The sequence below is a fragment of the Gadus macrocephalus genome, chromosome 3 (assembly GCF_031168955.1).
Source record: "Gadus macrocephalus chromosome 3, ASM3116895v1".
Classification (NCBI taxonomy): domain Eukaryota; kingdom Metazoa; phylum Chordata; class Actinopteri; order Gadiformes; family Gadidae; genus Gadus; species Gadus macrocephalus.
In genome coordinates, this window is record NC_082384.1 from 7,477,229 (window position 1) to 7,498,807 (window position 21,579).

General features: G+C 44.8%; 1 protein-coding gene across 1 annotated transcript in view; it reads left to right on the forward strand.

Annotated features, from left to right (window-relative positions):
- Positions 1-21,579, forward strand: part of usp43a (ubiquitin specific peptidase 43a) — a 98,892-nt gene that overhangs the window by 2,108 nt on the left and 75,205 nt on the right. The window contains exon 2 of the mRNA XM_060046941.1: positions 7,020-7,145. Coding sequence (XP_059902924.1) covers positions 7,020-7,145 — 126 coding nt within the window. The remainder of the gene's footprint in view (positions 1-7,019; positions 7,146-21,579) is intronic.

The following is a 21,579-nucleotide window of genomic DNA, read 5'->3' on the forward strand; positions in this document are numbered from 1 at the left end:
AAAACACAGGCTGGATCTATTCCTTTACAGTTTCCTTTGTAGTGACTATAAATATCTAAAATTTGACCCAGAAAGTCTACAAAATATTGCTGTTGTGTCACACTCAAAGATCAAACACTAGGGCTTATTATCATGTAATGCAAGGGAACTGGTGTTTGGGTCTTAGTTCAGGGTTACAGGCTGACCCTCCTCCATCCCCAATTTAGGCTGTTCGTTCCCGACCGCCCACAAATCCCACCACCTGGGAGGTTGACCGGACCCGATACATCGCCGGGCCGACCCTTGATTTACCCCTTTGGTCCAGTGATTTAACCTTCCTTTAGACTCCCAGGGCTCTTAGTCTCCCTGCTGCAGGAAAATTCACCTACACAACGACACAACACTCTTTTGGATGCCTGGCATCAAACATGCATTCTGGGAATGTAATAATAATAATCATTAATATTATATATATAATGACTAACATGTTTACTCCCTGGCAGTCAGAACTTTAATCATGAGTACATTGTGGCGACCTTTTCGCAGGAGGCTGAAGTAGAGTTGAAAGTGCACCTTTCAAAGCATTCCAGGGGACTATTATTAATCTGCACAAATCGTGAGATGCAGAAAGAATAGGGGCCGAGAACACTTCAAACTGTGCAAGATATTCAGGCAAACCGGGTCACACTGTGAATTTGTAGCCTAGCAACCTAGCAAAGGTGCCCCCTTACCAGGGATTTTGATTACACATCAAAGTCCTTGAGATTTTGAAATCAGGATTGTTATATAATTTGTTTCTTCCACCAGTGCTTGGTTGCTGTGTGAACCACATGATGAAGCCAAACACTAAATTGCAGGTGTGTGTGGTTCGGCCTGCAATCCTGCAGCCATGCTGCGGTTGTTGAGCTCCCATTGGCCCTGATTCTGCAGAACCCTTTTCCATTTCCAACCCTGTCATTTAGGAAGCTGTTAAACCGACCGCAGGCCTCCCAAACCCCCAAACCAATATCGCTAAATTTCAGCTGGTAGAGCAGCTTAAATATGCTTGGAAATAACAGCAAATTGAGAAGTCCTTTTTTTTAATTAAAAATAATAATAATAAAACCGTTTTAGTCCTATCAAAATAAGTATTATTCGTACATTCCATTTGCGTCTGGAAAGATGAATAACTCCCCGAGAGGGACTTTAAAGGAAGCCTGCTGTTGTAATGCTGTGCTACCTCACTGAATTAAAATAATTACCTTTTTAATATGGCTTTAAGGTGCGCCAACAGCCTGCCTTGAGTAATGTCTGCCCACCCTGCATCTGCAACACTAGGTCCGCTAAAAGAGAGATCAGGAGGGGGGCTGCATTCTCTTCCCTGTGAAGCTCTTCATCACTGTGAGGAAGGGCCATGTGTGAACCATTTAAGCTAAACTCAAGAGTTTATTGTATTCACTAACATTTTAAACAAACTGAAGTGTAGATAACCTAACAATGTGACTGAGTGATTGTTCTTTGATCTCTAGTTGAATTATCCTTAATCTTTGGACCACAACAACTGAAATGGACACACTTGTCTCCTCTGCCCCCATGGGGTCTCTCTTCATCGCCGTTATTGTTGGAGGTAGTGATAACTGAGAACATCTTCTGCACACTTAATAATAATAATAATAATAATAATATATTTAATTTGTAGAGCACTTTACATTCAGAAATCTCAAAGTGCTACAGAGTTTAAGAGAGAGAAAAAAATAAATAAAAGGGGTTGTTAAAACATATAATGCATAAACAGTAAAAGGGAAATTAGCAAAAGGCTTTTTTAAAAACAGCTGTAGTCTGTGGGGCCTTCAGGTGGTCAGGGAGGGCGTTTCATAGTCTTGGGGCAGCAGCGGAGAAAGCCCCCCCCCCCCCTCCGAGCACATTTAGCATGCAGACAGAGCAGCCCCCCCACTGAGACATATACTGTTGGTATACGTTGAAGTGTGTGGGTGGCTCAGAAAAGATAGCCAGGAAGTGAAGCGTGAGGGCGGGACAGAAATGAAAGGCATGACAAGAGGGAGCATGTGTCTGTGAGGGGGGAATTGGATTTTATTATATCAATAAAGTATTGCTGACATTGTATTGATTTAACATCGTAAGAGGCCCCTTACCATGCATTTTATTATTAAAATAAACATCACGAACACTGAGGACTGACCAACAGAGACACAGACACCCTGTCAAAGGTTGTCTGTGATTAAAGAAACATAGTCAGTATTTTAAATATGTTTTGTGATGCTTGATAGACATACATAAGTATGTTCAATGACATAAATATGTGCTTTTATGTCATATCTGACAAATAATAAAATAATAATAAAATAAATAAATTAATCCATAAATCTTTTTTTGATGAAAAGGCTGTGTGCAAGATAGGCTATATCCCAGCCAGCAGAGAGAAGGAGGGCATGGTGTTTTTAACTTGGTTTTGTGGTGGCAGAGCGGGATGTGTGTGACAGCCAGGCAGGGCATTCGCTGATTGTCTCTCAGTTCTTATCTCCGTGTTGCCGAGGAGCGCTTTGGTTCTCATTCCTCAATGGATAAAGGTGTATTATACACACACTCCTTCTGTTATGCTTTGCACCCCCTGTGCCCTAGCTTCTGTCCTGATGTCTCTGTGCCAGCCTGTCATACGTTATCTGTGCCACCCTGCCATACAGTCTCTGTGCCAGCCTGTCATACAGTCTCTGTGCCACCATGTCATGCAGTCTCTGTGCCAGCTCGTCATACAGTCTCTTTGCCACCCTGTCATACAGTCTCTTTGCCACCCTGTCATACAGTCTCTTTGCCACCCTGTCATACAGTCTCTGTGCCAGCCTGTCATAGAGTACATCGTTGGGTGGTTTTGCTGGAGCTCTTGCTCTCTCTCTCTTTGTAATGCTTGCCCAGTAAAATAGATTGTTGGAAAGTCTCTTTAATCAGTACCAGTATTCAAACTGACGAAAAGAGTTTATGTCTCATAAACTCTGTTCAAAATCAGGCGTATAGGAGCTTATGTTAAATGTCACAGGAATTCCCCCCCCCCCCCTATAGGCTTGTCAGCAGTACACAATGGCCCAAATGTATGTCTAGCTGTTGAAGCGGCACATGATGTCAAATGCTTCTTTCTCCAAAGACAGATTAGCCTTTTTAATTGTTGAGATGTAACCAGGACCAATAAAGGAACATGGAATGTGTGGCTTATTAAAGTCTGAATGAGAACCCACACAGTTGGAGCGACCCATCAGTACCTCCTGTGATTTATCCTCAGAGGACTGCCCAGGGAATAGACACCACCCACAAACCCAGGGAATAGACACCACCCACAAACCCAGGGAATAGACACCACCCACAAACCCAGGGAATAGACACCACCCACAAACCCACGGAATAGACACCACCCACAAACCCAGGGAATAGACACCACCCACAAACCCAGGGAATAGACACCACCCACAAACCACCCACAAACCCACGGAATAGACACCACCCACAAACCCACACACACACACACACACACACACACATGCATTACAAAACATAGGCACACCCGCACACATGCCTACCCCCACACATGCACACTATTCACTCCTGTACCTGTACACACATACATCACCGCATGCATGCAGGCATCCACATAACCACTAAGCACGGCTGTCGCTGCACACACATGCATTACCAAACGCACGCATGCATACACGCAAGCACCCACACACAAACACTAACATGCCTGCAAACAATTGCATTACAAAATGCATGCGTAGTACATACATTTATATACACACACATCCCCCCAATCCCCTTGATACCCTAACAGACACAACTTCTCCAGGCTTTCTGGGTCTTGGGACTTTTTGAACACAGTAGCATATTTTCTGAGTTTCCGCTAAGTCCATCGCCCAGGCAGCCCTTCTCTGGACTGAACCTTTCACTGGTGGCTATCACTCTCACCCATATTTCTGCAGAGCACCGGTAAATCCCATATTTGGTGGAGTTGGTGGAGGTGGGGAGGGCTGAGGTAATGTGGGTGGCATAAGCCCTGTTCGGCTTCTATAAAGGGAAGCAAGCTGCATGTCGGGGACGACCTGGGCTGATGGATGCACCGCAGGTGTTCCAAAACCGACTCGCAGGAAAAAGGAAGCGAGCGCCCAGCTGCGTTGAATAGAGACTGGAGCCCCCATCCGCCAGAACACCGCGCCAGACGACATGCCCAAGAAGGTGTTTGCCCGTGAAGGGAGCCCAGCCGCGCCAGATAGAAGTGCTTTGCTTGAAGTGTAGGAGAGTCATTGTAATAGCGCCAATGTGAAATCTAACTGTGTTATGGCTGTGTATATGATATAGTACACAATATAAAAGGAGGACAAATATTTATATATTTGTTATATTCAAATAAAATAATTATTTCAATGTTCATAAAACAAATGTCTCTTAAATGTTACAATATATAAAATAAATACAGTCTGTGTGTTGTGGTATCGGACACACATCACCATATGCTCAGAATTCTTTCATATAATTATATAGTTAAGAAGGTTATTTCATTGTTGGAATAAGCTCTATTAAAAACGTATTGATAAATGTATTTTTATGAGTCACACATCGCCTTAGGTGTAGAGTTCTGTAGTGCTTGCTTTGTTATAACAACATTGTGGGACTTAAGGTGATCGTAACCGATCGGCATGTTTTATTATAAATATATTAATGTATCTTACTGGAGCAAGACGCAGCTTGTGATTAGCTAATATCGGCCAGTCTTTAAGGAATGTAGTCATAGTAATAGTAGGGAAAATGGAAGAGGAAATAGGCAGAGCTTGGTAATGGCTGGGCAGCCCTCATGCGGGTGTAGAATATGAGCACTTGTAGTCACATGTAGTGGCACTCTCGTACGCTTTTGCCCACACATGGGTGTGTGCACACAGGGCTGATAGGAGGTAAATAGCTGTTAAATGATGGGGCATTAGATACAGTAATCTGGCTATTGCACACTAATAGTCCGTGGAGGCCTACTCACCGATGCTCAAACTCTTCCTTTATGATATACCAATCCACTGTTGAATACTGCAGCCAAACTATGGCCCTGCTGCACTTTCTGCTGCATCTTTCTGACTTTCTACTTTTATCTTTTTGTATTAGTAGGATCCAAAACAGTAATAATTTGTAATAATAAACAATAATTTGCGATCCACAAGGGTATCCACATGTCTCCTGAGAGCCCAGACCAAGGCGACGGGGGGATAGGGGATGGAACGTTGTAATGCAGTTGAGTTGCCAGTAATGTGTCTCTTGGCTGCTCCCAAGAGGGGAGGCTGCAGGATTCACATTTTGAGGGGATGGAGGGCAGAAGATTACAAGGCTGTTCTCTGAGAGGTGTTGATGCCATGGAGGGACGTGGCGGCATTGGAGGCTGGGGTGGGTTAGTACAGAGAATTGAAACCAACACTGAACAGGTCATGGAGGATGGAGGAGAGAGATGGGGACCCAAGGGAGCAATTTTGCACAAAGACAGTGGAGAAGAATATTGCAAAATATGAACGTAGCTAAATATGGAACATTTACCACAACATGCAAGTGTGTTTATGAGTCTAAAATCCCACACGATGATCCACCGAGGTTCATCACAGAGAACATCCAATAACTTGTTTATTACATTAATGTATGATCATGTAATGTCATTGAATGTGAACGTATAAATGCCATGTTGACGCAAGGATAGAGAAAGAGAGAGAGCAGGAGAGAACGGGAGAGTGAGCGGGAAAGCGAGCTTGGGGGGGAGAGGGATTGGGCTATCTGTTAAGGTTATTCCCTGCCATACTTTGTCAGTGACACTCTCTGCCTCTTAGGAATTCCAGAAGGTCTGGTTGGCCGCCGGGGCCAGAGGGGTGAATGGGGTCGGTGCGGTGAGGCAGTAGGGCCATTTGGCATATGGACGTGTGGAGGGTGCATTCCTGTCTTTCCAGCAATCTTCTGTCATTGTTTACAAACCTACCGAGGGCGGAGTGGGTCATGGGGTGAAGTCAGCCAAGGTTGGTGAGACAGGGCATTAACCAAACAAGCAGACATCTTGTCCTGGAGGAAGGGTTCATCGAAAGAGCGCCTCACCTTTCGCTGCCACTTTAGCAAGGGGGTCATGACCTTCCTTTCTTTCTCTCTTTCTTCCGAAGTCGATCCCTACACTCTCTTCCTCCCTCTATCCCCCCATCCTCCCCTGCTGTCCTTGGCCCCTGGGCTGGGCCTGATTGTGATGAAGCTCATTAGCGGTCCCCTTGGCGTCGGGGGGAGCCTCCTCTATGAGGATATATTTAGACGCTGGCTGTATGACGCCAGGGTTTTTATAATGAGGTGTGGGATGAGCCCAGAGAGAGAGAGAGAGAGAGAGAGAGAGAGAGAGAGAGAGAGAGAGAGAGAGAGAGAGAGAGAGAGAGAGAGAGAGAGAGAGAGAGAGAGAGAGAGAGAGAGAGAGAGAGAGAGAGAGAGAGAGAGAGAGAGAGAGAGAGAGAGAGAGAGAGAGAGAGAGAGAGAGAGAGAGAGAGAGAGAGAGAGAGAGGACTTTTGCTGGAGGTTAGAAAGTCTTTACCATGGCACTGATGTGGGTATTAGTCTGTCATGTCTCCTGTCAGGCTGTACAGACACCAGCCCGCACATGTGTGTGTGTGTGGGCGGGTGGGGGTGTTCAGGCTCATAGGGGGATGGAGACGGTTGAATGATTGTTCCATGTGGTCGGGTTTGAGGAAGGGCGAGTGTGGAAGTGAGAATCAGCCATGGTTATTTGTTTTCATTATGATAAATGTGGGTGGATAGGTGTATCACGTGGTTCGTATCCACGCAGTTACGGTACATATACACTCAGTATATTATTTGGGAATTCTCTCTTTCCCTTTGCTGTGGAAGGAGCTTTCAGTTTTCACATTTATAATCATACTAACTTTAGTACATTCGGTGTTGTCGCTCAGTCCCCTATACTGTTAAATATGCGTTTCTGTTCCCAGGTCAGGATCATTTTCTGGTCAATAATAACAGATGGATGTCTCCTCTCTCCTCAGAGCATCGTGTCAAAGTACGCCTCTCAGTTCCGGGGGAACTCACAGCATGATGCTCTGGAGTTCCTGCTCTGGCTCTTGGACAGGGTGCATGAAGATGCCAGCGCCAAGACCAACGGATCCTCTAAGGTAGGCCATAGCATTTGGTCTGCTGGCGTTTTGGCTGTTTAATGTGGAAGTTAACATTAAGCTGGCATCTTACGGAGCTTATTAGCAGCTTCGGTCAGTCACCCTCTTCATGTGTCTTGATACATTGCTACCATGCGGAGTAAAATACATTTAGCTTCTAAACGTGTAAAAGTCTGTGAATCAGTGTCATGGATCAGGAGTGACCTGGTTGATTGTTACCTCACCTTGGCTGAAATGATTTGATTTCTATTGATTTCTGGACTGGCTTTGTGTTTTGCAATCCTCTTTGCCGTCTTAGGTCTACTTAATGCAGAGTGGTATATAAAAGCATGAATAATGTAGATATATCATCCTAGATTCTCAGTTGTTTGACAGGTAATGGACAGGACAGGAGAGCATCCGATGGCAGATGCATATGGTCGCACGTTACCTTCATGTTCATACAGTACATGGGCTATAGCAATTCTGCTTGCACTTCCTGCCTAAATCTCAAGAGGCTTTCCTCGACCCCTGTTCCAATTGTCGTCAGCCAAAATCGTCTTGGGGACCACTGAGGATGCATCGCTCACAAGAAGCGACCGGACTACGTCGTTGGACAAACACGTGAAGCCAGAACTGTCTGACAATAAGCCCTGTATTTTATCTATTGCACGTGAGCACGACTCATTAGGGAAACTCTGGAGCAAGCGACCTTGTGCAGACCAGAATCCTAGGGGGTTACTTAAATTGGAGTGTGTTTTTTATTACTGTCAATCGTACACTAAACATATTAATGTGACAGCGAGTATCACAAAAATATTTTGGTAACATTACATGTGCTTGGGGCTGTTATACCGAGTCTGAGCAGCGAAGTGCAACAACCAGCACTTTTAACATGCGTATTGCAAGTGCAATCCATCAGTTGAATTACAAGACAAATGTGAGCCTGCCTTGTTCACAAAGGTAATGATAGTTTTTGTTGCAAAACTATCGATCTAGGCTGACATCCTGAAATGATCGCACCCATGGTTTGGCCATGCATAACTCACAGGGTTGGCTGTGAAGTCTGTGATTGGCCCATAGATCCTTAACAGGGAAGGTTGTCTTTGTTGATAAAGGTTGCCTTTATCAACACTGAAATAGTAGTACCTAAATTCCACACCTCAATTACCAATTGCCTATTTCCTTATACTCGATTACTAACTGTTAGTGCTTGTCCTCTTGAGGCTCTAGTGAATGAGCATTAGTGAACGTCCATTATGGGGTCACCCAACGAAAGGCATTTGTCCGTAAGGAGGGCACTGCCCTGATACTGTTCAGTTGGGATCAATTTATCTCAACGAGTGAGGTCAGGCCGGCCATCCGTTTAACAGGCCGACCTCGTTATCAAAGGGCTCTAGTCACCATCAAGGAAAGCGTCCCTCTCTGATGCCTGAATAGAATTAGGCTAGTATGTGTTGCTCCAGTCAAGTGTGTCATTTAGCAAACAGTCACCCTAACACTAACAAAGGGAAGGGGAAGAGTTTTGAATGTCTGTCTTGTGATTGTGAGTCATTGCTCTCAACACACTGTGGACTCTGTTATACCAATTCTCTCTCTCTCTCTCTCTCTCTCTCTCTCTCTCTCTCTCTCTCTCTCTCTCTCTCTCTCTCTCTCTCTCTCTCTCTGATATCATCGCTTTGCCTACAGTTTGCTTTGGAGGTGAAATGTGCATTTTTTGATGCAAGGTCATCATGTGTGTGTCACAGGGCTTTTGAAATTCTCCAACGATAAGGTCTGAGTCCCCTCTCGTCATCTCCCAGTGGGTTAGAATGAGACGGTAATTACTGTCCCCCCCACACTGTCTCCTCCCCTCCCTGTTGGATCTGTAGTTATTAATGAACTGCTAACTGTTCTGCGACACACATACGCATGCACACATTGAAACAGCCTACACTCTTCACAGCTAATACATTCCCTTTAGTTTATTTTTCTTTGTTTTGTTTTCCTGTAAAGTGTCTTTCGGTGCTAAGAAAGGCTGTAACACACAGACAATAATTGTAATTGAAGCATCTTTTATTGCCTCTCGTTAGTCTGCCAGTGAATCCGGGCGTAATTAAAGAACAATATCAGTCCATTCAGTCTATCCTGGCTTCCCTAAAACATCTGTTGTTTACATTTGTGACAGGTATAATGTAACAGGAGTTATACTCTTCGACAGAACTGGTACAAGGAACCATTTTGACAAATGATATTGGTAATGGATGCTTTAGTGAAGGAGAGGAGAGACGCTTAAGATGGTTTAATCACCCAGACCGGTATTGTCCCTTATGCTAGTCTGTCTCTGCTGTTGAGGAAAGGAGGATAAATGAGGCTCTTCTATTTCAGTGGTCGTGTTTACATATGGCATCTAGGGTGAGCCCATAGCCACGCTGAAAGATTAGTGCTGTGTGACAAAATATTATATTATGCGTTTTCGCGTGCGTGTTCAACCTCTAGTTGTAATTAAACCCATAGCAATAATGTGGAAACCCCAGTCGATGATGTTACAAATTTCTGAGCGCATAATATAATAACATTTTGCCTATAATTCGCTCACCACAAATGACTCTAAAAAGCAGTGCCAACATTTAAATATTTTTTAACCATTCAGTGAACAAAAGGCATATCATTGTGGGGGCCACTAAATGACATACAGAAGCGTCAGCAACAAGCCCACTGAAGTGATGCGAGAAATACTGACTTTCTACTCCTCATTCACATGTAAGGTAATTTACATTTACTACAGAGAAAATACTACTTCAGGGGTAGTATTATTCAGGAGATTTTCAGGGCAAAAATGTCGGATATGTTGTTGACACATATGGATATGTTGTTCACACATACAGCCCATCAGGAGAATATCAGGACTTGCACGTGTGTCTGAAAGCGGCTAGTGAGTGAGCATTTGATTACATTATAAAATTAGTAATTGTTCAATGGAAAGTTTAGTATACTATGCATGCCAAGCAATTATTAAATAGCTTTTTTCAGGGCTGAAAAGTGCATTGACATTTTAAAATGCAAGGCAACTACTATTAGTTAGTTGAAAATAATAATCATCATTGAGATTAAACATCTCTTCCAGTGTCACATAGCATACACACAAAACATAAGAAAAATAAAACAACCAAAACAGTCCGCAGGGGGCAGGGCGGGATATCAATATCGCAAGACATTTTGGTATTTTGGTGGACTCTATAGGCAAGGCAAGGCAACTTTATTTATGTAGCACTTTTCATACACAAGGCAGACTGAAAGTGCTTCACATATAAACATTGTCATACAATAAAATAAAATAATAGATAAGTAAAAGAAAACATATGCAAAGAAATTAGTAAAATAGAAAGTTAAAAAGTCATTTTAGTATTAAGATTAAAAAAAGCTTTTTAGAAAGTGCAATGTATTTAAGATTTAGCAGAAAGCTAAAGCAAACATAAAAGTCTTCAGTCTTGTTTTAAAGGTGCTCAGAGTTGGGGCAAGTCTTAAATCCTCAGGGAGTTTATTCCAGCTATTTGTTGCACAGTAACTAAATCCTGCTTTCCCATGTTTCGTGTTTACTCTGGGGATAATTAACAGATTGGTCTCGGAGGACCTTAGTGGTCTAGTAGGCTTATGTAGTGGAAGCATATCAGTTAAATATTTTGGGCCTAAACCATGCAGGGATTTATAGGTTAGCAACATGATTTTAAAATCAATTCTCTGACCTACAGGAAGCCAATGTAACGATTTAAGAATTGGTGTAACATGTTCAATTTTTTTGGTCTTTGTTAGAACTCTAGCAGCAGAATTCTGAACAAGCTGAAGCTTCCTCAGAGTTTGTTTTTGGAGACCTGTAAGGAGACCATTGCAGTAATCAAGCTTACTAGTGATAAAGGCATGTACAAGTTTTTGTAAGTCTTCTGTGGACATGAGCCCTCTAAGTCTTGCTACATTTTTAAGGTGATAATATGCAGATTTTGTTACTGATTTGCTGTGACTGTCGAAATGTAAATCTGAATCCATGATAACCCCTAGATTTCTGGCTTTGATTGAGGTTTTCAGGGACAGAGAGTGAAGGTGTTGGGTTACTTTAAGCCTTTCCGTTTTAGAACCAAATACAATTATCTCTGTTTTGTCCTCATTTAGTTGAAGGAAATTTCGGCACATCCAGTCTTTCACTTGCTCAATGCACTGACACAGCAGATCTATGGGCCGATACTAGTCATTTGGTGATAGCGATTCATAGATTTTCGTGTCATCAGCAAGCAATGATGGTCAATATTGTTATTTTGCATGATTTGCCCTAGTGGGAGCATGTAGTTGAATAAAGAGGGTCCTAAGATCGAACCTTGTGGGACTCCACATGTCACGTTGGTTGATTCTGATACAAAGTCGCCAATGGAAACAAAGTAGTTCCTATTTTGTAGGTAGGACCTGAACCAATTTAAGACTGTGCCTGAAAGCCCCACCCAATTTTCTAACCTGTCCAAAAGTATTGTATGGTCTACAGTGTCGAATGCAGCACTGAGGTCAAGTAGGATTAGTATTAAGGTTTTTCCAGAGTCTGTGTTAAGACGGATGTCGTTTACAACTTTAATAAGGGCGGTCTCAGTGCTGTGCAGGGGTCGAAATCCTGATTGGTTCACCATGATTCACCATACTGTTTTATTGACATGTTTTCGTTCTGTGATATAGGGACACTGTCTCTTTAAGAATCACGTGATTTCTGTGTTGATATGCCGGTTGGTGCGATGTTCGAATTTAACGTTTTTTAGACGACAAAATGAACGACCCGCCGTTGCTTGTTGAGGTGAAAAATTGTCTCTTCCCTTATTTTATTGCAATTTCTACAGTCCATAGACAGAACGTGTTACCTTGGAGAGTTTGTTGATGGCGGAGCTGTTATGTTTAAAACGTAAGTTCTTACCAGTGCGAGTGTGTCCCTGCGGTGTGTGAGTGTGTGTTCTTACCTGGGCGCGTGTGTCGATGGCGGAGCAGTTATGTTTAAAAACATAACGTCTTACCTTGGTGAGTGTCGCTGCGGTGTCTGCGCGTGCGTGTGTGTTCTAACCTGCACGTGTGTCGATGGCGGAGCCGCTATGTTTAAAAACATAACGTCTTACCTGGGCAAGTGTCGCTGCGGTGTGTGTGCGTGCGTGCGTGTGTGTTCTTACCAGGGCGTGTGTGGATGGCGGAGCCGTTATGTTTAAAAACATGACGTCTTAGCTCGGCGAGTGTGCCCTGCCTTTGTCTTGACGTACGGTGTGTGCGCGTGCGTGTGTGTGTGCGTGCGTGCGTGTGTGTGCGCTTCCGTGTATGTGTCGCTGACTTTGTCTTGACGTGCGGTGTGTGCGCGTGCGTGTGCGTGCGAGTTTGTATGTGTGTGTGTGTTCGTGTGTGTGTGTTTGCATTTCCATGTATGTTTGTGCGCATGTGCGTGTGTGTGCGGTGTGTGTATGCGTTGTGTATGTGCGTGCTTGCGGTGTATGTATGCGTTCGGTGTGCTGTGTGTGAGCTGCAGTCTGCTTGGCACATGCGCACAGGAGTAACTTGAGTAACTGGTGCGACAGGCCTGCTATTAGATATTCTAGATATTAGTGTTGCACGGTATACCGATACTAGAATGGTATGATACCTCACGCAAAAAACGATACTTTTATTAAAATAACGTTCTGTGTCTGTGCAGCGAGCCGCTCCAACTCTCAGTCATACTCCTTGCACGCAGTGGCTAGTCAGTGGGCGTGCCCCTCAGCTAGCCCTCAGCCACAGCTGCAGCTGGGAGTTCACTGAGCGAGTGAGACTGAGACGCAATGAGATGGCGACAGGTTCGGAAGCGCTTGCCGACATTCCTCGGTTTGTGGAGAAAAAATGTGATACAAATGTGGTGGAACTTATTTCGAGGCATAGCGACAGTAGACACTTCTGAGCCGATTAGATTTATAATCGGAATAGATCAATTCCTATCATGCAATCCGAATGTTATAAAAGTGGTAAGCGTTTGTTTGTAAGTCTGTCGCGCACAACCGTAATATTGGTCTGGACTTATATGATATATGTAAGGGATAATGTTGTACAGAACGCCGGTCATTATCGGGAAAATAAGCCCAGACAGGGCAAACCGGACCACGACACGAAGCAGAGGTGTCTTGCTTCGCCCTGCGACGTTCTATACATTGTCCCGCTTATTACACGGCTCCTTGCCAAAACGAAACAATATCTTCAAACGGTGTGTCTTTTTACAATTACCATTCGTAGTGTTGATCAGCAGAGAAATAGTACGCCAAACATGTTGAAGTCACTTAGCAACCGGACACGCTGGGGTTGATAAGTTACCGGACTAATTGCGGAGTGATAAGAAAGACGTGAATCAGTCAAAAGATCCACTTTCCTTGACAGCTGTCTAGTTCGGTGTGCATTAAAGTACCGACGGACAATCATTTTATTTTAGCTCAGCAGGTGGAAAGCAATAATTTTATTTATGTTCAAACATGTTCAGTAGCAAGTATATTTTGAGTTATTTATTCTGAGCGTTGAAGTTTAAATACTTCACAGCAATTGTCATAGTGTTATGGCATGTTTTGTTATATTTTCAATAAAGAGGAGAAAATTGTATTTTAATTGTATCTGTAAGTCAGTCATTAATGTGTTCACTGTTTCTATTGTTTATATGTTTATATTGTCCAGAAAAGTTGCTTGTTAAGCAAAAGCAATTATGTTCACAAACAGAAGTGATTATGCCCATACTTGCTATGGAGAATTAATTTATTAAGTTAATATGCTCCAAAGCAGTAAAGGTCCAAGCTGCTGAAAGTTAAACCATAGTGAGACCGAGCTGGACCATTATTCATCTCTATTCCAGATATTTTAGATTTTCACCTTGGTATCGGTTCAGTATCAAATATCGAGGTATCTTTGGGCAGGTATCGTATCGAAGTCATAATTTTGGTATCATGCAACACTACTAGATATTGTTATATATTTCTGCATGCCAGGATGTATGATTTGTGAAGCATTTGCTTCTTGATCAGGAGGTAAGAGCCGATCACTGTCTTATTATTCCGAACAGACTTTATGATGTTCCTTTATTTGAATCTTTATCTGTTCTCTGCAAATTGAATCCACAAATGCGAGTGAAAGCACTCTAGCAAGTGCACAACAACATCTATTTACATTAGCTTTGCTCACGTCTCGTCTTCATCTCATTACTATTCTAGTCCTTTGGGAACAGCTAAAAAGAGGACACAGAAGACATGCATAAGTATTTGCTCTGAGATATCAATGGAACCTGTTGGATACAATTGCCTTCATTTTCTTCATGCACATCGGCTATAGTGGGAACACACTGTGATGTCGGGGGCTGTGGTTGGCCTTAACCTCTTGATAAAACGCAGCGTCCTGCATGTCAACTATGCCTGATCAGGCGGAGGACAACAGAAGTGCTGCGCTGCATCCCTCATTTACAGACGCATATCAATGTTTCACACTCCTCTCGTGGGCTAACCCTAACCCTAACCCTGGCCAATAGGTATAATTGCATAACAAATATGAATGATATGAAATAATAGGAGCAGTAGCGGCAGCAGCAGCAGAATTGTACTTATAACTTTTATTAAATTAATTCCGTCTTATTTACTGATAACGTTGTAATGCAGTCTTCAGGCAACAGACCTAAAAACGAAATGGTAAAGTTAAAGTTGCTCTTCATTCACTCCAGCCACTACATATAAACCATCAGCATCACATACTTACATCCAATGTTTTTGCAACCTTCCTTTCCAGCGCCAACAGCATTTGTAAGAATCTTTTCTCTTGAGATGAATCTTCTCTTGCAGGGTAAGAAAGATGAGCTACACTATCCTGACTTTGCGTTGCTTAAGAGAAAGGAGAGCTTGAAAGGAAACGCTGAAGTTAAAGCCGTTCGCTTCTACAGCGCCGACTGCACTACGTTTCACCCTGGGGCGTTTGGTGAGCGGTTCTGAGTGCTGGCTGTTAAAAGCCAATCCATCTCAGTTCTCAGCCCAAAGGATAGAATTAAGATCTGCCAGCGCAGCCCCGGTGCCATGACATTATGAACGCATTATTACATTTCAAAGGTTGATAAACCTACCATCCTCTGTATTGCGACTGGAAAAAAAAGATGAATGAGGTACTGTTAAACAAACTTGTTTTGACCTTATAGGACCTACATCCACACATTTTAAGCGACCACTGTGTCAGTGGACCAGCAGAAGTGAGAATGCCAATGCCAGAGCAGTAAGTCTTTTACAGGTTGACGATTTCAGGACGATTTGTATTGTTGGGTATTTTGAAGGAGTGTTCTTTATTTTAGCTGTCTTGTTAACGGCTGATTATGAGTTATGAGGTTATGAGTCAACAAGCCCACTGAACACTGGCCAGCTGATGTGAGGTTGAGTAAATGTTGTTCGTTTAGAGAGCGGCGATGACTCAAGCCGCGTGTTATGTTACCAACACCTCACAGACGCATGGTTACGAAAGTTAATTAACACCCCTCCAGCCAATCAGAATCGAGTATTCACCAAGGGCATGGTATAAATGTGGTATAAATACTTCCTATTGGGACACTTCTTGTACCACTACTATTCAGTGTGCATGATATATTCACTCATTACCGCTTTTGCAATACCCCATTGCGCAATATCAAACTGAAAAGTATGGGATTAAAGTGTACTATATTCTGTTTATTTTATGGAGTGATGCGTGTTGACTGTGAGGCTTAGTTGTGTTTGATTTAGAGGCAGCTTCAAACCACTTTATAATGATCAAGCCTCATTGGCCGTGCTCTTCCACATGCAAGTGTGAGCGCACATGACGTGTGGGCCTGCTGCGGGCCGGAGAGAGAACAGAAACAGTCCTTGGTTAAACTTGTTGATTCAATGCTACTTTATCATCCGGTCAGGCCATGACACATTTACTGTGTCAGCCCTGTCCACTCCCAGATCGGGCCTTGCTCACATTATGATCTGATGAGCAAGACCACATCCCGAGGTGGTCAGGCCCGTATTCTGTTCCGGTTGCATAGTTGTGTGGACAGCGATCTGAGCACAACGTGGGCAGACTACAGGCTATGCATTAACCCTTTGCCCCGAAAAAAAAAAGGGGTTAGTCCGACCACACACCCCGGCTTGAGCACTCCGCTCAACTACCTCTGCTGGAGGCCTGGTACTGCCATCGCTAAGAGCAAGCAGAGGTCGTTACAAAGTCACAAGTCATCTCTGTTTGGGCACCGCAGTGGTGGAACGAGCTCCATGCCGATGTCTGGACTGCAAAGTCGCTCACCAGCTTCCACAAGAGTCTCAAGACTCACTTGTTCACTTGAGTTTTCCCGGACTCTGCCTAGCCTCCCCCTTTCCCCCCACTGCCCCTCCTCCTCCCTTACCCTCCTAAAAACACCCCTCTTACACACTTATTACTTTGCATCGTGTAGTAACTTATCCAAGCTTGTTGTATATTGGGAATGGGCTAACCTGTAACATACTTACTGTACTGACGGCAATATATCGTTTTTTCTCTTTCTTCTAAAAATGTACTTATTGTAAGTCTCTTTGGATAAAAGGGTCTGCTAAATGCCCTTAATGTTAATGTAAATATAAATGTCGATTTTTCTTTCAGTTTTGTTGCCAGGACTTTCCTGGCGAGCGGCCATTATGGTAAAGCTTGTTAAATGCATGGGGAACTCTGCCTCCCCGTCGGGGAACTAACCTATCTTAAACAGCCTCTCCACAACAATGTATGACAATGTATGTGTAATTGTGAAGCTTTTGACCATTTAATACAAGTTCAAAATGCAAGAACAACATAATAGTTTATTTTCCTCCAAGCGCCATTCAAGCATAATCAGCTTACCAGGAAGTGACTCTGTGGGAAAGTGGAGGCCTACCACAGTAACAGCCACAGAGTTTACATTCGATGTCAAGTGTCAATGCCAGAACCTGTGTTCCAGATCTTGTGCGTCCATCACAAAAGCTGCATTGAACTGACGTGTCGTGCTCGACACGCTAGTTTCCTTAACCCATAAACTTCAGCTAGTGAGATCATGGTGAAAGTGCCTCATGCTGTACTTGTGTTTGATATTTATTTATTGTTTCTATCATGTCCTGCAGTTCTGTAGACCTGGTCTTTGCAGTTTTTATACTGGACCACAGTTAAACATGTCCTGCTCTGTAGACACAGTCTCTAATGTTTTTTGTTGTTGTTATTTTTACATGTGTTTAAGGATATCGAAATTAATATCGAAATTGAAATATTCTTGGGCCACTACTATTCAGTGTGCATGATATAATCACTCATTACCGCTTTTGCAATACCCCATTGCGCAATATCAAACTGAAAAGTATGGGATTAAAGTGTACTATATTCTGTTTATTTTATGGAGTGATGCGTGTTGGCTGTGAGGCTTAGTTGTGTTTGATTAGGACTGGTTGTGCAATGAGCAGTAGCTATCGTTTCCATGGCCAAGGAAACTTTTGGGATTAGATGGAATTTTTCTGGCAATGGAAATACTAGTACAAAGTGACTTTAATAAGTAACTAGACCCAATGACTCTTATCACAGTCAGAGAATAAAGATGCCGGAACAAATAGTTGTGACTGAAACCACAGGAAGGATATTTATTATCATGGGTGACACATAAAAGACCAAATAGGACTGTAGCCACACATTGCTATGTGTGCCCCCCCTACCGCCGCCACCATTACCGCCACCACCGCCACCACCGCCACCACCGCCGCCACAAATCCCACCAGCGCTCCGCTCTCCAGCTCTCCTGGCCACACACAGGCCAGATCAAACGACCCAGAGCCCTGGCAGCACCACCCTACCCTAGGCTAAGCCAGCCAGGCAACCTGCCAAGTGACATTTCTGAGATGCCACACATTCCACGTGAGAGAGAGAGAGAGAGAGAGAGAGAGAGAGAGAGAGAGAGAGAGAGAGAGAGAGAGAGAGAGAGAGAGAGAGAGAGAGAGAGAGAGAGAGAGAGAGAGAGAGAGAGAGAGAGAGAGAGAGAGAGAGAGAGAGAGAGAGAGAGAGAGAGAGAGAGAGAGAGAGAGAGAGAGAGAGAGAGATATTAACTTTTAGCTGTCAGTGTTTTTCTGACTTTTAAAAAACGAGGATCCCACTATTTAGTTGCTTTCAAACAGTGCCAAATCAACCCAGAAACGTTAGTTCATTCAGATGTTTCACCCCTCCCCTGTTAGGGGCTGGATCCCTGGTATTTTAAGTAAGACACTAAATCCTGGATCAGTAAAACAACAAAAAATAGATGTGGCTCAGAGGTCACTCCCCCCGCTGTTATCTGTGTCATACATTATCTCTCACACACACACACACACACACACACACACACACACACACACGTCTAATTAGCTCAACAATGCAAGGAGTGCCTTTCTGCCCCCACAGCGACATGATAACCTCTGACCCCCCCCCCCCCCCCCCCCCCCCCCAGACACACACACACACATTCCCATTGCCTTAGGTTAGGCTTGCATTAAGATACATGACGGTGTTTTGCTGCTTGGTGCTGGTCGCCTCGTTGACCATGGTGTCCGCCCAGATGTCCCCTGCTGTGTGCTCTGTCACCGGGCCAACACCACATCCTGACATTCTCGTGACTTCTGCATCGCAAAGGACATCGTGACATTTGGATGACTTTTTCTTTTCAATTAAAATGAATAAAGAAAAAACCCTTTTCTAAAACGATGTAAATAGAAGACAAAGCCCCCCTCTGTCTGCGGTACAAACGGCCGCAGTGGTCCGCCGCAGCCACAGAGGGAGGTCGTGGCACCGGGAAACATGGCAAAATATAATTATCAAATGTACACACAATGCATGTTTATTTATAGGTGTTTACTGTTCTGCTTCTGTGTGTGTGTGGGTTTGTGTGTGTGTGTGTGTGTGTGTGTGTGTGTGTGTGTGTGTGCGCGCGCACATGTGTCTGCACGCGTGTCCTCGGGCTTGCATCCCAAGTGCTCTCCCAATGGGATGCTTTGTGTGCCATCACAGTACTTGCCATTCTCTGCAGAGCTAGCTGCTAGCTTGCTAGCGAGTCTCATGATTTTTTAATCTGCAACACTAGGCCTGATTCAGTGGACACCAGCTGCTGAAAGGGGCTTACCAGCACAGGGGCTCGGCTCAGAATGTCACATCACTCATTTTCTGACCACTCCTAAGTCTACTCCAAAGTTAACAAAGTCACTTGGTTTGGTAAACGGAATGCAACTTGTTATGAAAACATGCAGTGGAACAGAAAGGTGCTCGGGTAAACTATGAAGCAGGCATCTGGCTAGACCTGTTGAGAAGGTCTAGCCAGGTGTGTGAGAGATTCCTACACGCACACATAAACCACAAAAACACCCACACACGAACACGCACACACGTACACGCATGCACGCGCGCAAGGCAAGGCAAGGCAAGGCAAGGCGAATCCTGACATCCTTGTGACTTCTGCATCGCAATAGAGAACGTGACATTTGGCTTCCTTTTCTTGAGAAAAAGGAGAAAATGACTCATCTATAGCGACCCCACGTCAACTAAACCCAGAATCTGAGAGAAAGTTCTCTTCTCCGGGACCCCCTGCCCAGCTGGGGGAGGGGCCTCCCATGAGAGCCCCCCAGGTCTGGGGTGTATAGGGCAGGGCCTGGTCACTCCGGGAGGGGGGGGGGACGGGATACCATGAATAATTGAACGTGTCCTCTCATGTGAAACGGTCGTTTGGAGATGAGAGAGCTGCTGAGGAGCTGGAGGGGGACAGTGGAGGGAGACAGTGGGAGGGAGACAGTGGGAGACAGTGGGAGGGAGACAGTGGAGGGAGACAGTGGGAGGGGAGACAGTGGAGGGAGACAGTGGGAAGGAGCCAGTGGGGGGGCAGACAGTGGGAGGGAGACAGTGGAGGGGAGACAGTGGGAGGGAGACAGTGGGAGGGAGACAGTGGGAGGGAGACAGTGGAAGGGAGACAGTCGGAGGAAGGACGACCAAAAGTGGAAGTGGCACGAGATTGATTCACACGGGGACCTCCCTCTGTCCTGTGTGTGTAAGTGTGTGCGTGCGTGTGTGTGTGCGTGCGTGCGTGTCCGTGCGTCCGTGCTTCCGTCCCTAGTTTGATTCTCATGTGCCGTCCCGGTCTGACCTGGTAGAGGCGTAGTGTCTGGGGGGGGGGGGGTGTGGACTCTGCCTCTCTCGCTCATAAATGTGCCCGCAGGTCTGCTCGTAGCAGGTGAAGCATGCTCGCTGTGATCACCTCATGCACGCGTCTGACTGCCGGGCGCGGTTGCTACGGAAACCAAGCGCGAAAAACCAACCCACCCTGTACGAGCAACCAACCCACCCTGTTTCGCCCCCTTTGTGTCTTTAAGTGGCGTTTGGTATTGGGTGCTGAGACAACCTGTCCCGCAGGTGACTGATGTCAGCAGAGTCTGAATGCCGATGACGATGTCGGGGCCTCCCCGGCTGGGAGTCACGTTCAACCCTCCCCTTCTTTCACTTCCTGTTGGGACAGTTCTGGGTGTTTGTTCTCTCGGCGTCTCACAGGGCATGGGAAACCACTCAAACCAGACGGGTGACACTTCTTAGCGGCCGCACCGGTTGAGCGTGCACGGGATCAGCATTTGTCTGCTCTTTATTGTTCGCAGAATCATGTGACACAGTGAGTCCACACACAGTGAGTGTGGAGCGACAGATTGCGGATATGTTTCTGCTCTTGTTTTTGCTTTTGGGTGTTATTATTTTCTTTGCTGGACCAGTGCTGCCATGGAAACAGCCATGTAATATTGGAGAGCAGTTACCCCCTTTTCCCTCATATGAGGGAGAGGGAGAGGGGGAGAGAGAGAGGGCGAGAGCGAATGTTGGTGATGCAGCACTTCAGAAGATGGCCTGAACCACTTCCAGTAATACCACTACACAAAGTAATACACCAAAACGACTACTACTACTACTGCCAAACTGCTAGCAGATCTACCTCTAAAACCGAGGTCCTACCAGCCCTATCACTGTAGAACAAGAGGGGAATCATACTGTTGTCCATTCCTGGTATGTGTGGGGAGTTTGAACCAGCGCGGGTCACTGGTTGACTGTGGAATCGGCTGTTATCTCCCGGTCGGCCTTGTTCCCGTTAAGCCGGCCGTTGAATGGGCAGAACTAACGCCAGCCACTCCAAAGGCTCAGCGAATCACCATTAGTCAGCTGCTTTACCGCGGGCCAGACAGCTATTCAACAGAAGCACACACACGCACACACATACACACACTGTCTCGATCTCACTCTCCTCAATTTATTCTCTCTCTCCTCCCCTTCTTCTCTGCGTGTGTTTGACACATTTCTGGAAAGATTTCATGATGCCCTTGGTTTATTTTTAAGTTACCAGGCTTGTTTGTAACTTGCCATGGGGCATCGATGGCTGTCTTGAGGCAAAACCCCTTGGCAGATACACTTATGGGCCTGT